At 41.5% G+C, this 16,098-nt stretch overlaps 1 protein-coding gene across 1 annotated transcript in view; it reads right to left on the bottom strand.

The window, feature by feature from the left end:
• thsd7ba (thrombospondin, type I, domain containing 7Ba) overlaps positions 1-16,098 on the bottom strand; it is a 976,108-nt gene that overhangs the window by 650,775 nt on the left and 309,235 nt on the right. Inside the window, exon 4 of the mRNA XM_078552479.1 lies at positions 10,601-10,849. Coding sequence (XP_078408605.1) covers positions 10,601-10,849 — 249 coding nt within the window. The remainder of the gene's footprint in view (positions 1-10,600; positions 10,850-16,098) is intronic.

Genomic DNA, 16,098 nt, shown 5'->3' with positions numbered 1-16,098 from the left:
TTTGTGATGGTGATTTAGAAATGTTTTGTAATGTTCTTCCAGATATTTTATGAATAAAGTATATATTTTTTAAAAAGCCTGAGTCGGAAGGTCGGGCAAGATAGGCATGGAAAAAAATTCCTGTAAGTAATTGGGCACAGAGTGGCAATCTGACACAGATTGCTCCTCTGGGGAAGTTATGGCCTGATATCAAAAATATTGTATGGACATGTACATCTGTAATGCTGACTGCCCAACTGAGAAGGATACTTGGTTGACACTCAGCTCATCTTATTCATAAAAGCTTGCTCCTTGTGGTGAGTCTTAATTTGTTCCAGGATCTATTGACCTTAAAGATATTTTAAAACATATAATTATATCCAAAGTTCAAATCCCAGTGTCTCAACTGACATTTAGACTCTTCATTCATGCAGCATCCCTGATGTTGCATTTTGAGTGCTTCTGCTATTTTGGCTATGGGAGAGATGACTAATTGGTCAGGGCGTAAATTGTTTTAATCCATGGCTTTCCATATTAGTGAAGAGCATGGGCGGAATGTTACGGCCCTGTCGCGGATTCAAAAATCCGTTAACTTAGGTGGGACCGTAAAATCCTGCCGCCATTAAATTCTGCCCTCTGTTACAATAGCTCCACAGCCAATGGACTGAGAATTCCCAGTTCATCCATTCTTTAGTCTCTTGGACCTGAGTTGGGGTCTGATAGGATTAAAACCAATTTGTTAGTTGTGAGAAAGGGAAAGAATTTGTATTTCTAAAGCATCTTTTATGACTTCACAATGTCCCAAGTGCTTCACAGCCAATTAAACACTTTTGAACTCGAATCTGAGGACATTAAACACATGATGTCAATGCAAGTTATTTCATTTTTTCTTAAAAAGAAAGCTTTGAATTTATATAGCATGCTTCATGATCTTAGGGCACCACAAAGTGCTTTACAGCCAGCCATTGAAGTACTTTGGAAGAATAGTCACTGTTGTAACAGCAAATATGACAGCAAACTTGTGCACAGCAGAATCCTACAGATAGCAATGTGTTAATGACCAGATTTCTGTTCTAGTGGTTTTGGTTGAGGGATAAATAATAGCCAGAACATTGGGAAGAGCGCTCCTCTCTTGTTCAAAATAGTTCCACTCATATTCCAAATTCATTTGCACACACTCTACCCGGTTGTTAGTGGGCAAACGCAAAACTGTTGGTGGATAGGTCCTAAGTCAGGAAAAGTATTATTACAATATCAGCAACTTGAGATAATTCCAAATTAATGGAAGTAGTCATTTAAATATGAGATTCCATGGAATGCATTTATTCAGCCCAGAAAGACAAAAGGTATGGACACGCCTGCATGGGGGCTGCTCTTCTGAAGTTAAAATTAATTCAATTACTAGGCATTGTAAGGGAATCTATCTTGCAGCTAAACTAAAACTATTCCTGACTCGGAAGCATTTGATTACCAGAGAAAGCAGAAAGATAGAGTGGAGCAGGAAAAAGAGATTAATTCTTCATCAATCAACTTGATACAGTCTGCAAGGTTAGTTTAATCACTTCATATTTTTTAAAAGTCTCAGCAAATCTACGTTAACAATACAACAGAAATATCTGCAAACTGACTTATCCTAAACCACATGGTGATCAGTTTTTGAGAACAATAACATGTGCATGCAAATCGTTTAAAATTACTGCAGTGTGAGTTAGTCCTTTATTAATGGTGGACCTGTGATTGACGAGCTGGATAACTGGAAATAACAATCTACATGAGCTTTGCTGACAAATTATCATGTTTGGAAGCTTTTCAATTGAGTTGTCATTAACAAGTTACGGTAAGAAAATGACACTGCAGCCAAGATTGCATGGCAAGTTAAGAAGTGAAATGATTCCAGGTTGTTTATATATTGAAGTTGAGGCTTATAATTAACTCAATTCTGATTCAGAGTACTTGACATTGGTAGCTATTACCTCAGACAGGGTTTTGGAAGAATGTGTGGATTGTACTATTAATATTGCAGATCTAATTTGCTGAGTATACTGTTTGAAATTGAGTGTTGTTCAAAAGATTCTGAACAAAAAAGTTCTTGGGTACTCCAAAACAGCATCTCTGTATTTATAGACTGTTCACCTGGCTTGCTTATTTTGAGTGCTAATAGTTGGTAAATTTTTCAATAGACATGGAAAAGTTGCAAATTATCACAACAAATTTCCAGTGATTTTATTACAATCATTGATCATTCGGTATAGGGGTCATTGTAAATCAACTAAAAGAAGGATCCTTGTGCTTTATGTCCATCATGATAACATGCATGAGCAGACAAAGAGGAAAAAATGAACATAACCTGCCCTTGCCAGCTGCACACTATAAAGGATATTGGATATAAGTGTGATTCCCTGGCAGTAATTTCATCCCAAGATTCAGAAATTGTCTGAGCTTCCTTCTGGTGCTTTTGTGCAACATCTGAAACCTTCAATAAATAGACTGCCCAGTAATCACTTCCACATATCAATTACTGTCTCCATTTATTTCTATTTACTTTTCTGGGACCAATCATTAGAGGTGGCAATCATACTTTCACTGATATATCATCACAAAATTGAAGGAGCATCACAGGCTCCTGAGGAGCCTGCTTAGCCTTGTCGCTCATTTTTTAAAATTCATTTACGGGATGTGGGCTTTGCTGGCTGGACCAACATTTATTGCCCATCCCGAGTTGCCCTTGAGAAGGTGGTGGTGAGCTGCCTTCTTGAACAGCTGCAATTCATGTGGTGTAGGTACACCCACAGTGCTCATATGCTTATTGTACATTATTGAAGCTGGTTAAAACATTTCCTCAATATAGCATATCAATACTTTTCACTTTTTCCTTTTGAGAATCATGTTTCATGTGTTACAGCCCATTCTAGTTGCCTTGTAGAATGTTCTACTTCATTCTGAAAATGACCTGAGAATAAAATAAAAATATTTTCTGGTTGGATTCAACTAAAGTGTTTTAGCCCTCATTTTGCCACACCGAATCTTATAGACTTCTTGCTCTATCACAGGAAAAAGAAGGAAAGGGGTAGAAGCTACATAGAGATTAATAGCTCTGTCCATGAATTCTGTGTTTCTGTTCAATAGGAAGTCATTTCACTGGAGATTTACTACGTATCAGTCTGCTTATTGTCTGGTAGAGTTCGTGTGCAGCTAACTTTTGCATTGGATCATCTCCCTCTCAGTATTAAGTGGAAAAGATTCAGCAAAAGTTTTTTTTCCAACTAGTTAATGTTGTTGGGCTGATGGGTTTTCTAAAGTCTGCTTCAAGTAATATTCGACGTGTCAAGAATTTGTGGATTGTGCTATTAATATTAGAGATCTAATTTGCTAAGTATACTGAGTGTATTGGGTGTAGTTCAAAAAACTCTGCACAAAAAATGTACTTGGCTACTCCAAAAGAACATCTCTGTATTTATATATTGTTCATCTGGCTTGCTTATTTTGAGCGCTAATAGTTGGTAAAGTTTTAGATACTTGTAAATGAACTTAACTTATTGTACAGATCCCAACGATTCCTTTGGTGCAGCCTTAAGCTTCTATTCAGAGGACCTGTGTTTGAATTCCAGCCTTGATCAAGCTTATATTTAGCAGGTAATTTTAACATCTGTGATGCCAGTTTGGCGTGTTGGCCACCTCCAGCACAAAGTGAACATTTGAATATGCTCTTCTCAGTTTTCTGACCATTCATGCTAATCCTGGGCAGCGCATGCCTAATGGCAACACAGGAACGGGAGTAAGCCTGATCCTCCTTTTAATTAGATTATGTTAATCTGGATCTCACCATTAACCTGCCTTGGTTTCATATCCCTCAAGTTACCTGGCCTAATGTAAATTTCCAATATCTGCCTGCCAGGAGCAACACAGGCTCAAAGTCATGCTTCAACTCAGCTTCACTCAGTGACTGGGTTTTAGAACAACAGTGAGAAAATGAAACCACTAGTGCTACTATTTATACTGCACACTATACTAAGAAACTATAAATGTCTGGCAATGGATCACAAGGCATTAATTCAATCAAGCAGTTCTACTGACATTCTTGAATTGCTCACTCAAGCTTCATTGTCAATACACTTGTTTAAATGACTGCCTTAAGCACAATGATGTAATGCATTGCTAACTGTCTATGATATTATGTATGGATTATTGTAGATGTATTTCCCTGATCTATAATATAATATTTCTGTGTAAATCTATGGCGGTGATTTTCTGTGCCCACTGGTGTCAGGCGTGTTCGGTGGCATGAGCAGACAATATGGCACAATCGGTTTCATGACGGTATGAAACCAGTTCGTCGTTGTGTTTTCTACCATCGGGAACTTCATTGTAATACATGTAACATCGGCATATCATTATTAGGCCTGCCTGCCGGAATCGTCCCCCAGCCCCGCTTGATCATCCGCCCACGCTGACGTGTTTCACAGCACATAAGCAACATGCACCTGGCGGGCTGCACTTTGCTCAGGACAAGGTTTGTTTGCCTACCTTCCTTTGGTTAGCACTCGCAGTCATCAGTGCCAGGCTTCACAGACAGCACCACATCACTTTTAGGGGGGCTCATGGCAGGTCTTTACCTACCAGATCAGCCATATGTGGGTAGCTTTTCCATGGCTGCAGAGCGAGGAGGGCTGCACAGATGAGATCATTCATCCTCTACCTGCATAGTATGGCCAACCTCTTCTGTGCAGCATTGGTACTGATCACCACTGCCACCGCCTCCCAAGTCTAGTTGGTCACGCCGCTGCCCATCCTGTGGCCAGAATGCAGGTAGAGGACATCCTGGCAGACCTCCAGGGCACCCAAAAGGCGTTCCAGTGATGCATCACTAAACCTGGGGACTGCAGTCTTTTTGCCTTTCATGGACATCTTCCCTGCAGTAGTCATGGGCTGGAAGCGCTGGACTTTAAGTATGGCGCCCACTGTGATGAAACGGCAAGGTAATGGCATGGTGGGTGAATGAAACAACGTGATTCCCAGGAATGTGTAACTAATGCAGAAAGTTTGGGAAGATGCGACAAGAAAACCTGCCATTGCGGCTGGCAGGTAAAATGTCATGTTACCCACCCACTACTGCATATAGTCGAAATCTGGGACGATTCTGCCCTGTGCTGTGTATTTTTCAACTACCTTGTGTGAACTTGAGAAAACTTTAACAGGATGCAGAAGCTGAAGATGCATGAATTTTAAATTGTGGACTTTTCTAAAACAGACTTAGAGTCATAGAATTATACAGGACAGAAACAGGCCCTTCAGCCCATCATGTCCATGCCAGCAATCAAGCACCTATTTATTCTAATCCCATTTTCCAGCACTTGGCCTGTAGCCCTGTATGCTATGGTATTTCAAGTGTTCATCTAAATACTTCTTAAATGTTGTGAGGGTTCCTGCCCCTACCACCCCCTCGGGAAGTGTGTTCCAGATTCCAACCACCCTCTGGGTGAAAAATGTTTTCCCCAAATCCCCTCTAAACCTCCTGCCCCTTACCTTAAATCTATGCCCCCTGGCTATTGGCACCACTGCTAAGGGGAAAAGTTTCTTCCTATCTACCCTATTTTTGTATACCTCTATCAGATCCCACCTCAGCCTTCTCTGCTCCAAGGAAAACAATTCTATCCTATCCAGTCTCTCTTCATAGATGAAATGTTCCAGCCCCGGCAACATCCTGGTGAATCTCCTCTGCACCCCCTCCAGTGCAATCACATCCTTCCTATAGCGTGGCGACCAGAACTGCACACAGTACTCCAGCTGTGGCCTAACTAGCATTTTATACCGCTCCAACATAGCCTCCCTGCTCTTATATTCTGTGTCTTGGCTAATAAAGGCATGTATCCATATGCCTTCTTAACCATCTTACCTACCTGCGCTGCTGCCTTCAGGGATCTATGGACATGTACAGCAAGGTCCCTCTGACCTTCTGTACTTCCTAGGGTCCTACCATTGATTGGGTATTCCCTTGCCATGTTAGTCCTCTCAAAATGTATCACCTCACACTTCTCAGGATTAAATTCCATTTGCCACTGCTCTGCCCATCTTACCAGCCCTTCTATATTGTCCTGTAATCTAAGGCTTTCCTCCTCACTATTTACAACACCACCAATTTTCGTGTCATCTGTGAACTTAATGATCATGCCTCCTAGATTCATGTCTAAATGTAGACTACAAACAGCAGGAGTCCCAGCACCGATTCCTGCAGTACACCACTCATCACAAGCTTCCAATCGCAAGAACAATCTTCGACTATCACCCTCTGCCTCCTGCCACTAAGCCAATTTTGGATCCAATTTGCCAAATTGCCCTGGATCCCATGGGCTCTTACCTTCTTGACCATTCTCCCATGCGGTACTGTGTCAAAAGCCTTACTGAAGTCCATGTAGACTACGTCAACTGCACTGCCCTCATGTACACAACTAGTCACCTTCTCGAAAAATTCAAACAAATTTGTTCGACATGATCTCCCCATGACAAAGCCATGCTGACTATCCCTGATTAATCCCTGCCTCTCCAAGTGGAGATTGATCCTGTCCCTCAGAATTTTTCCAATAGTTTCCCTACCACTGTTGTTAGGCTCACTGGCATGTAATTACTTGGTTTATCCCTACTACCCTTATTGAATAATGGTACCATATTCACTGTCCTCCAGTTCTCTGGCACCTCTCCTGTGGCCAGAGAAGATTTGCAAATGAGTGTCAGAGCCCCTGCAATCTCCTCCCTTGCCTCACATAGCAGCCTGGGATACATCTCATCTGGGCCTGGGGATTTATCCACTTTTAAGCCTGCTAAAACTGCTAATACCTCCTCCCTTTCAATGCTAATTTGTTCAAGTATATCACAGCCCCCTCCCTGATTTCTACACCTACATTGTCCTTCTCCATAGTGAACATAGATGAAAAGTAATCATTCAAAACCTCACCTACATCCTCCAGCTCCATGCACAGATTGCTACTTTGGTCCTGAATGGGCCCTATTCTCTCCCTGGTTATCCACTTGCCCTTAATATATTTTTTAAATGCCTTGGGATCTTGGTTTATCTTGCCCACCAGTGTTTTTACATGCCCCTTCTTTGCTCTCCTAATTAGTTTTTTAAGTACCCCCCTACACTTTCTATATTCTTCTAGGGCTTCTGCTGTTTTCAGCCCTCTGTACCTGCCATAAGCCTCTTTTTTTCCCTTATCCAATCCTCTATATCCCTTGACATCTAGGGTTCCCTGGACTTGTTGGTCCTACCCTTCACCTTTACGGGAACATGTTGGCCCTGAACGCTCACTATTTCCATTTTGAATGACTCCCACTGGTCTGATGTAGACTTTCCTACAAGTAGCTGCTCCCAGACCACTTTGACCAGATCCTATCTTATCATATTGAAATTGGCCTTCCCTCAGTTCAAGACCTTTATTTCCAGTCCATCTTTGTCCTTTTCCATAACTACCTTAAATCTTACAGAGTTATGGTCACTATCCCCAAAATGCTCCCCCACTGACACTTCTACCACTTGCCCGGCTTCATTCCCTAAGATTAGGCCCAGTACCACCCCTTCTCTTATAGGACTTTCTACGTGCTGGCTCAAAAAGCTCTCCTGGATGCACTTTAAGAATTCCACCCCCTTTAAGCCTTTTACACTAAGACTTTCCCAGTTAATATTGGGGAAGTTGAAATCCCCTACTATAATTACCCTATTATTTTTACAATTTCTGAGATTCGCCTACATATCTGCTCCTCTATCTCCCCCTGACTGTTTGAAGGCCTATAATACACTTGTGATGGGAAAATGATTCTGAAGCATGCCCACCCATGCAACTTTAAAAATAACAACATATTCTCTTTTTTATTTAAATACCAAAGGAGAAAAACATAGGTAGCTATTATTACATTAATGCTTTAAAAAATGGAAAAGTGTAGAAATCAGTGACATTTTCATACATGCATTGCTCATCTTAATTCATCTCTCACAAATAGTGCTTAGTGAATAATGACTTGATAGTGAATTTGTTCAAAGTTGTGCTTTAGGTTCTAAAGCTATACACTCCTAAAATAACCAGAGTATCACACAAATGAATGGTGAGTTTGAGGTACTGGACACTGGTTTGAAAGCTTACCATAACCCACGAATTGAAGGCCACCTCGCACTCCCAAATTAATATCCCCCATATAGTACCTTAGCACTACCACCCAGCTTGTATAGGTAGACTAATCTGGGATGCAATTATGATAATGCTCTCCCAAACTGCTATCAGTGCCTGCTTCATGAGATTCTGACAGAAGGTACACATCTGTGCAGCATGAGTAGTAAGCCTATCAGTTTTCCTCAGTCACAAACATGTAATTATGATAGTACAGGTCTTAAGGACAACTGTTTTAAAGGTACATTTCTGATTGCAAATCCTTACATTGAGTTTAAAAGCCTTTTTTCAAAATGAAAGTATGGACAGAGAACATGGAACCTGTGTTTGTCAGACTCTTATCTCTAGAGCTGGCTATGATGTGTCATTAAAATGCAAAGACCCCTCCAGGGATGTCCATTGAATATTATAAAAGGTGTGAAAAGACCCTTTTACTTCTGAGGGGACAGGAGGTAGGAAGGGATTTCAAAGGACCTAAATGTAATCAACTACTTTGCCTGGTGAATCAATGACTCCTTGAAAATTAACATTTTTGTGATTTCTGAGCTCTGTCAAGGAGGCTGTAATAAGCTACCTTGAGTGGCAGAGTGCAGAATCCCCAGGAAGAATTCAGAGACAATATTAAAGAGCGTACTTTGCCATGGGAGGACAAAGAGGAAGGTATTAAGAAATCACCTGCAGTTCTGCTGAAAGAGTCCAGTCAATCTGCAAGTGCCTTAACTGCAAAATTAGTGAGGAATAGGAAATATTTTCTCTCTCTCAAAGACCTGCTGACCTTCTGAGACCAACTGAAAAGGCAAACCCCCCCAAATATTCAACTACAGAAGCCATCACAGCTGATGAAGACAACTCTTTAACTTCAACCCTTCACTCCAGATAACCAACAATTCACCTACAAGCTACAGGCCTGCAACAATATCTTAAATGACTGAGCTGAATTTCATCTTAATATGCTTTATTCTTATCTGCATTTAATCTTTGTGTGTATTTAGTTAGTAACGGTATCACTTTTGCTTAAGTAATTTCAGCAGTAGTTTCATAATGAACTAAACTTTATGGTGCTTAAGAATAAAGCTTGACTGTTGGGGTTATTTTAAATCGAATCATTCATAAATTTAAAAATTAAAAAATACACACGCACCAATTCATAGTCCATGGGCCTTTTTGAGGAAACGTCTTTTTACGTGGTCATGATATAAGTTCAACCTTAGGTTAATATTTAATATCGGAGCTATGAACCAACTAATCACACCCAGTAGAATCACCAACTTCCATTTCCAGTTGAAAAAAAAGTTGGAATTCAAATTTGGGCTTTTTAGTTGAAATATTAATGCTCTGTCACAACAGCTAAAAAAAAAACCTTCTAAGTAGCACTTTCAAGCTTTCTTAAAAATCACAAGCTGTATCCTTCCTTTCCAAAGCTCTAGTTGTTTTGCTCATTAGTTTGTGGTCTTTTTGCTCCTTTTCCCATTTTGGCCTTGAGTATTCACCTCAACACTGCTAATAAACAAAAATTCAATAGCTAGGGCAGAAAAGATCATTAAAATGATCAAACTAATTAAAGCTATGATAAAATTGATCAGTTGTAAGTTTATTTCAGCTTAGTTTTCATATGAAAACATTCTTTCACAGCTCTTCCTAATAAATTTATACTTGCTTAGGCTCAACAAAGCAGTGCACAACCTTAGTGGCCTGTTTGACCCTGAGAATTTGAGCTTTTCAAATTCCATATCCTACCCATCACCAAAACAGTCTATGTTCACTTCCTTAACATCTGCTTCCAACCTCACTGTACTGGAAATCCCATCAACTTTATGTCATCCTCAATTTCTCTAATACACGATTTACTGCATCTCAAGTTCCACAGTATGTATTCTCTAGCTTGCCCAAAGCATCAAAATCCACAGCCATACCCCATTCCTTTCCCTGACTAGCTCCTTGCCCTCGAATGCTTTGATTTCAAAATATTCATTATCTTTAACAAATCCCCTCCACTCATTCTGGTTCTTGAATTTCTTCCAGCTTGATATATTGGCTCATATCCTATTCTTCCAACTGTAGTCTAGTGTATGTTTCCACCTTCCTTCACCCAACTATTAGTCCAGTGTCTTTAATGTTCGTTGCTCTGCACTCTGGGATTCTCTTCCTAAACTTCACCAGCTTGCAACATGTTTCACCACCTTCAAATCCATCCTCACTGTTCTCTACCACCACACCTTCTAATTACCTCCATAAATCTTTTAACATCTGCTAAGTGTCTAAATCTCCATTCTGCCTATGGCCTTGAGATATTTTGCAATAATAAGACCATTGTCTACGTTCAAGTTGGTGTATTACAGCCCTGCAAAACTTCATTTAGAAAATGTACAAGTACTAAATTGTTTGTAGGTATAAACTATAAATATAGTATTATTTAAAACTTTAATATTGTTTTTGAAAATAATTAAGTTACAGGTCAGACATACCTCGGACATGGTGGTAATCCTTCCCCTCCAATATTACAAGTTTCTTTTTCCTCGAGACTGGGACAATCTTTGCCACTCCCTATAGCTACACGCTTTATAAATCGAATCCTGCTTCTGTATCCCGGAGAATAGTCAGATGATTGACAGGTCTTAGTGCATGAACTCCATCCAGACCATTCAGAAAATTCACAGTCACGAGGCATAATGCATGATTGAAAAATCGCAAGGGTGTCACCATGAATACAAAGGCTAAAGAAAAGAAACCATGAGACAGTATGTCAGTATTACAAAATCTAAAAGACTTCAAGCATATTCATGAGACATCAATCCTTAATAAAAAATGAAAAGTTACTTATAATTGTGCATATATCAGGTCGTTGTACACACTGTTGTGGAAGATTTCGCAGGTCCTACTAACACAACATTCCCATCTTAGTCATCCCACTATCTGGTTGGACACTTTGACTCATGGGGCAGAATTTTTCCATCGGCGAGCTGGGGGCGGGGCCCGCTCGCCGACACAAAAATTATGCGGGATGATGTTGGGGAGAACCCCCAATGTCATCCCACCCCATTTAAATATTCAGGAAGGTGGGCGGACAGCGCGATCAGCTGTCTGCCCGCCGACCTGTCAATGGCCAATTGAAGCCATTGACAGGATCATTAAGCCAATAAAAGGCCCTGACCATCCAAGCTTAAGGCTGGCGAGCAGGCCAGGAGCCCCAGCGGGCTTCTGAAAAAACATGAAACCTCATCCACTGGCGGGATGAGGTTTCATGTCCGTTTTTAAAAAGTGTAATAAAGTTTTTGTGATATTTATTAATATGTCCCATCTCGTGTGACATTGTCACATGAGGGGGACATGTTAATAATTTTTTTATTAATCTATTTTTGAAGTTTGAAACACTGTCAGCAAACTCCCTGAGGCAGCACTTAGTCTCAGAGAGATGTGCGCTTTTTCACGTGCATGCGCGAAAGAGCGCACTCTGACAGTTGGGGAATCCTTCCGCCCCTGCACAGGAAGCGCATAGCGCTTCCCGTCGGGCGGCCCGCTGGGTGGGCCTTAATTGGCCCACCCACTTAAAATGACAGTGGGGCCCGTTTCGGCGGCAGCGATCAGCTGCCCACCCACCGCCGAGCCGGTGGGGCCCACCCGCCCATCAAGGGCAAAATTCTGCCCATGATTTCCTGGCTGATCTCTTTATAATAAAGTGTTCCTGAAGTGGGAATGGTCAAAATTTGAACATGATGATTGGCAAATACATGAAAAAGAATCTCCAGGTTCTCATTGTAAAACAAATGCTGGCTGCACCCGGTAACTACAACAGCCATTGCATAGATTTTACCAAAACGGTTTACTTGTGAAGGAAGTTAACTCCACAATCATTGTCTCCATGTTCTTGTCATTTCATCAACATGCATTTAGAAATAGCACAAATACAGTAGTATTACGACATTAATAACCTAATGTAGTGCCACAATTTACTCACATTTGTGGTGATTAATTATATAATTGTACCAACAAAAGTACTGGACCAATACCTCCATGGGATTAGTGTGACATTGATGGGAAAAAAAAGGGCAAGAAAAAAGAAAAATGATACTACATGTCCATTGCCAGAATGGCATTCTATTTATAGCTCAAATAATTAAACCACTAAATATAACTGCTAATTATTGTTGAGTGGTATTTCTAAACTTGAAACCCTAATTAACTAAATAAAGTACAATAGAGGTGGCAGGGCAGATGATGTGTTGCAGCTGTAGCATTTGGGGGCTGGTGGACACCAGTGTGTTTCACGTCAACCACATCTGCAGTGTCTGCAAATCAAGGAACTTTGGCTAAAAGTTGATGAGCTGGAGTCCGAGCTTCAGACACTGTGGTTCACCAGGGAGGGATATTTTGCTCTTTGTTCCAGGAGGCAGTCAAACCACTTAGGTTAGGTAAATAAGATTTAGTCCATGGTCAGGGGCAGGAGGATATGACTATGAGTGAGGCAGGTATGGGAATCCAGAAAGTAGCACTAGAGGACCATCAACCCCTGCACTTGTCCAACAGGTTCAAGGCTCTTGCAACTTGTGTGGATGAGTGCAGGGGCTTCGGGGAGGATGAGCAAACTGACCACAGCACCACGGAGAGGGGTCATTCAAGTGGGGGTAGGATAAAGGAATATAGTAATAGTAGGGGACAGTATAGTCAGAAGGATAGATCCTGTTCTCTGCAGTCAAGAGCATGAGTCTTGAAGGCTATATTGCCTGCCTGGCGCCAAGGTTAAGGATATCTCCTCAGGGCTTGAGGGGAATTGGAGTAGGAGAGGAAGAATCTACTTGTTGTGGTCCACATAGGTACCAACCACAGAGGTAGACCTCAGCTCAAGGTTTTTCTCAGGGAGTATGAGCAGCTAGGGGCTAAATTAAAAAGCAGAACAACAAAGGTAATAATCTCTGGATTACAACATGAGCCAAATTGGTACATGCAAGAGGACACAGAGACAGTAACCATCACCTAGAAGAGTGAGTGAAAAGAGGACCCAGAGATAGTAACCAACCCACCTAGAGGAGTGAGAAGACCTGGACGTAGTAACCACCACCTAGAAAAGCAAGTAAAAAGAGGACCCAGAGTCTCAGCTAGTCACTATGTTTAGAACATATAAATTGAGAAATTCTCAGTGCGACCAACACTGAGTGTATGACTTCAATGGAATGTGGAAGTTTGGTGAGCTGAGGGAGTTTGATGAGGAGGGGAGGGAGGTGCTCTTTGCTTTTTCTAACTCTTTCACCCTCTAGGAACAGGTTCTTGCTCTACTACAGGGGAAAAAAACTAGCTGTTTGGTGAGTATCTGATAAGTGGCCAAGGTCTATTCTACTCCTAAAGTTTAAAATAGTACAGGAAATTGTGATAGGATTAATAAATATATAAAAGAAAATAAATAATTGAATAAAATAATTAAGTAATAAATTAAAGCACATAAGGATGGCAGGACAAGTGATGTGTCATGGCTGCAGCATGTGGGAGCTCCTGGATGCTAGTGTGATCCAGGGCAACACGTCTGCAGTAAGCGCCTACACCTTATGGAGCTTCAGCTCAGAGTCATTGAGCTGGAGGCTGAGCTGCAGACACTGTGACACATCAGGGAGGGTGGGGGGAAGTTACCTGGACACTTTGTACCAGGAGGCGGTCACACCCATTAGGATAGAATCTTCTGATTTGGAAGGTGGTCAGGGACAGAAGGGTGTGACTATAGCTGAGGCAGGTAAGAGGACCCAGAGGGGAGGAGTGCAGGAGTGTCAGCCTCTGCAATTGTCCAACAGATTTGAAGTTCTTTCAACTTGTTTGGATGAGAGTGGGGGCTGCAGGGTGGATGAGCTGACTGACCATGGACTGTGGTACAGGAAGCCATTCAAGTCGAGGGGAGCACAAAGGAATGTAGTGGTAGCAGGGAACAATATAGTAAGGGGGATTGACACTGTTCTCTGTAGCAAGGAGCAAGAGTCCAGATGGCTATGTTGCCTGCCGGGTGCCAGAGTTCGGGACATTTGCTCAGGGCTGGAGAGGAACTTGCAGTGGGAGGGGGAGGATTCAGTGGTCGTGGTCCATGTAGGTACCAACAGCATAGGCAGGATGAGGAAGGAGGTTCTGCATAGTCAGTATGAGGAGCTAGGCACAAATTAAGAAGCAGAACCTCAAAGGTAATAATTTCTGGATTATTACCAGAACCACGTGCAAATTGGCATAGGACAAATAAGATTCGAGAAATGAATGCATGGCTCAAAGACTGGTGTGGGAGAAGTGGGTTCTGGTTTGTGGGGCACTGGCATCAGTAGTGGGGAAGGTGGGATCCGTACAATTGGGACAGTCTACACCTGAACCGTGCTGGGGCTGGTGTCCTCGCGAGCCGCCTAACTAGGGAAGTAGAGAGGGTTTTAAACTGAATAGTGGGGCCAAGGGGTCAAATTTGGGAAGATGTGGTAAGCCAAAGAGCGGAGATAGGTCAAGAAAGAAATGTATTAATATGGGAAATGATAAACAGACCATGACAGGAAGGAACAGAGAATACAAATTTAAGAGTAAATCAGCAGATAAGGCTACATGCTACAAAAATATGTAATCAGATGAGATTAATTAATCTCAGAGTAAAGGATGCTCTAGTCAGGGGAGATCGTAACATAACTTTTGACAGATTTATTGATTTTTTGAAGGTGTAACAGGCAGAGTGGATTAAGAGGAACTAGTAGATGTAATGAAAGCAAAATACTGCAGATGCTGGAAATCTGAAATAAAAACAGAAAAGGCTAGAAAAACTCAGCAGGTGTGGCAGCATCTGTGGAGAGAGAAACAGAGTTAACGTTTTGAGTCTAACAGGACTCTTCTTCAGAACCCGAATTCTGAAAAAGAGTCATTTTGGACTCAAAACACTAACTCTGTTTCTCTCTCCAAAATGTTGCCAGACCTGCTGAGTTTTTCCGGCATTTTCTGTTTTTATTACAGTAAATGTAGTGGATTTGGATTTCTAAAAGCCATTTGATAAGGTGTCACATAAAAGGTCATGGTGTTGGGGGTAATAGCATAAGGAAAGAGAGTTAGTTAACAAACAGGAGCCAGGATGAATGGGTCATTTTCAGATTAGCAAACTGTAAGTAGTGGGGTGCCACAGAGATCAGTACTGGGACCTCAACAACTTGAGGCCAAGTGTATTGCAGCCAAATTTGCTGATGATACAAAAATAGATAGGAAAGCAAGTTGTGAGAAGGACACAGGAGTCTGCAAAGGGGCATATATAGATTAAACAACTGAGAAAAAATTTGGCAGATGGAGTTTAACGTGAGGCTGTCCACTTTGGTGGAAAGAATAAAAAAGAAAATTATCTAAATGGAGAGAGACTGCAGAATGCTGTGGTACAGGGGGCTTTGGGTATCCTAGTACATGAATCACAAGAAGTTAGCATGCAGGTATAGCAAGCAATTGGGAAGACAAATGGAATGTTGGCCTTTACTACAAGAGGATGGAGTATAAAAACAGGGAAGTCTTGTTGCAACTGTGTAGAACAGTGGTGAGGCCACACCTGGAGTACTGCATATTTTTGGTCATCTGATTTAAGGATGAATACACTTGAACTGGAAGTGGTTTAGACAAGGTTCATTAGGTTGATTCCTGGGGTGAAGAGGTTGCCTTAGGTTGAACAGGTTGGGCCTGTACTGATTGGAGTTCAGAAGAATGAGAGATTATCTTATTGAAACATATAAGATTTTGAGGGAACTTGACAGGGATGCTTCGGGGATGTTTCTCCTCATGGGGGAACCTAGCACTAGGGGGCACAGTTTCAAAATAAGGGGTCTCCCATTTATGATGGAGATGAGCAAGAATTTTTTCTCAAGGGCCATTAGTCTTTGGAATTCTCTGTGCCAGAGTGCAGTGGAGGCTGGGTCAATGAATACATTCAAAGCTGAATTGGATGGATTTTTGATTGACAAGGGAGTCAAAGGTTAGCGGGAGAGCA

Source organism: Cetorhinus maximus, chromosome 11 (assembly GCF_964194155.1).
Source record: "Cetorhinus maximus chromosome 11, sCetMax3.hap1.1, whole genome shotgun sequence".
Classification (NCBI taxonomy): Eukaryota; Metazoa; Chordata; class Chondrichthyes; order Lamniformes; family Cetorhinidae; genus Cetorhinus; species Cetorhinus maximus.
This window is presented reverse-complemented; position numbering and strand designations above follow the sequence as displayed.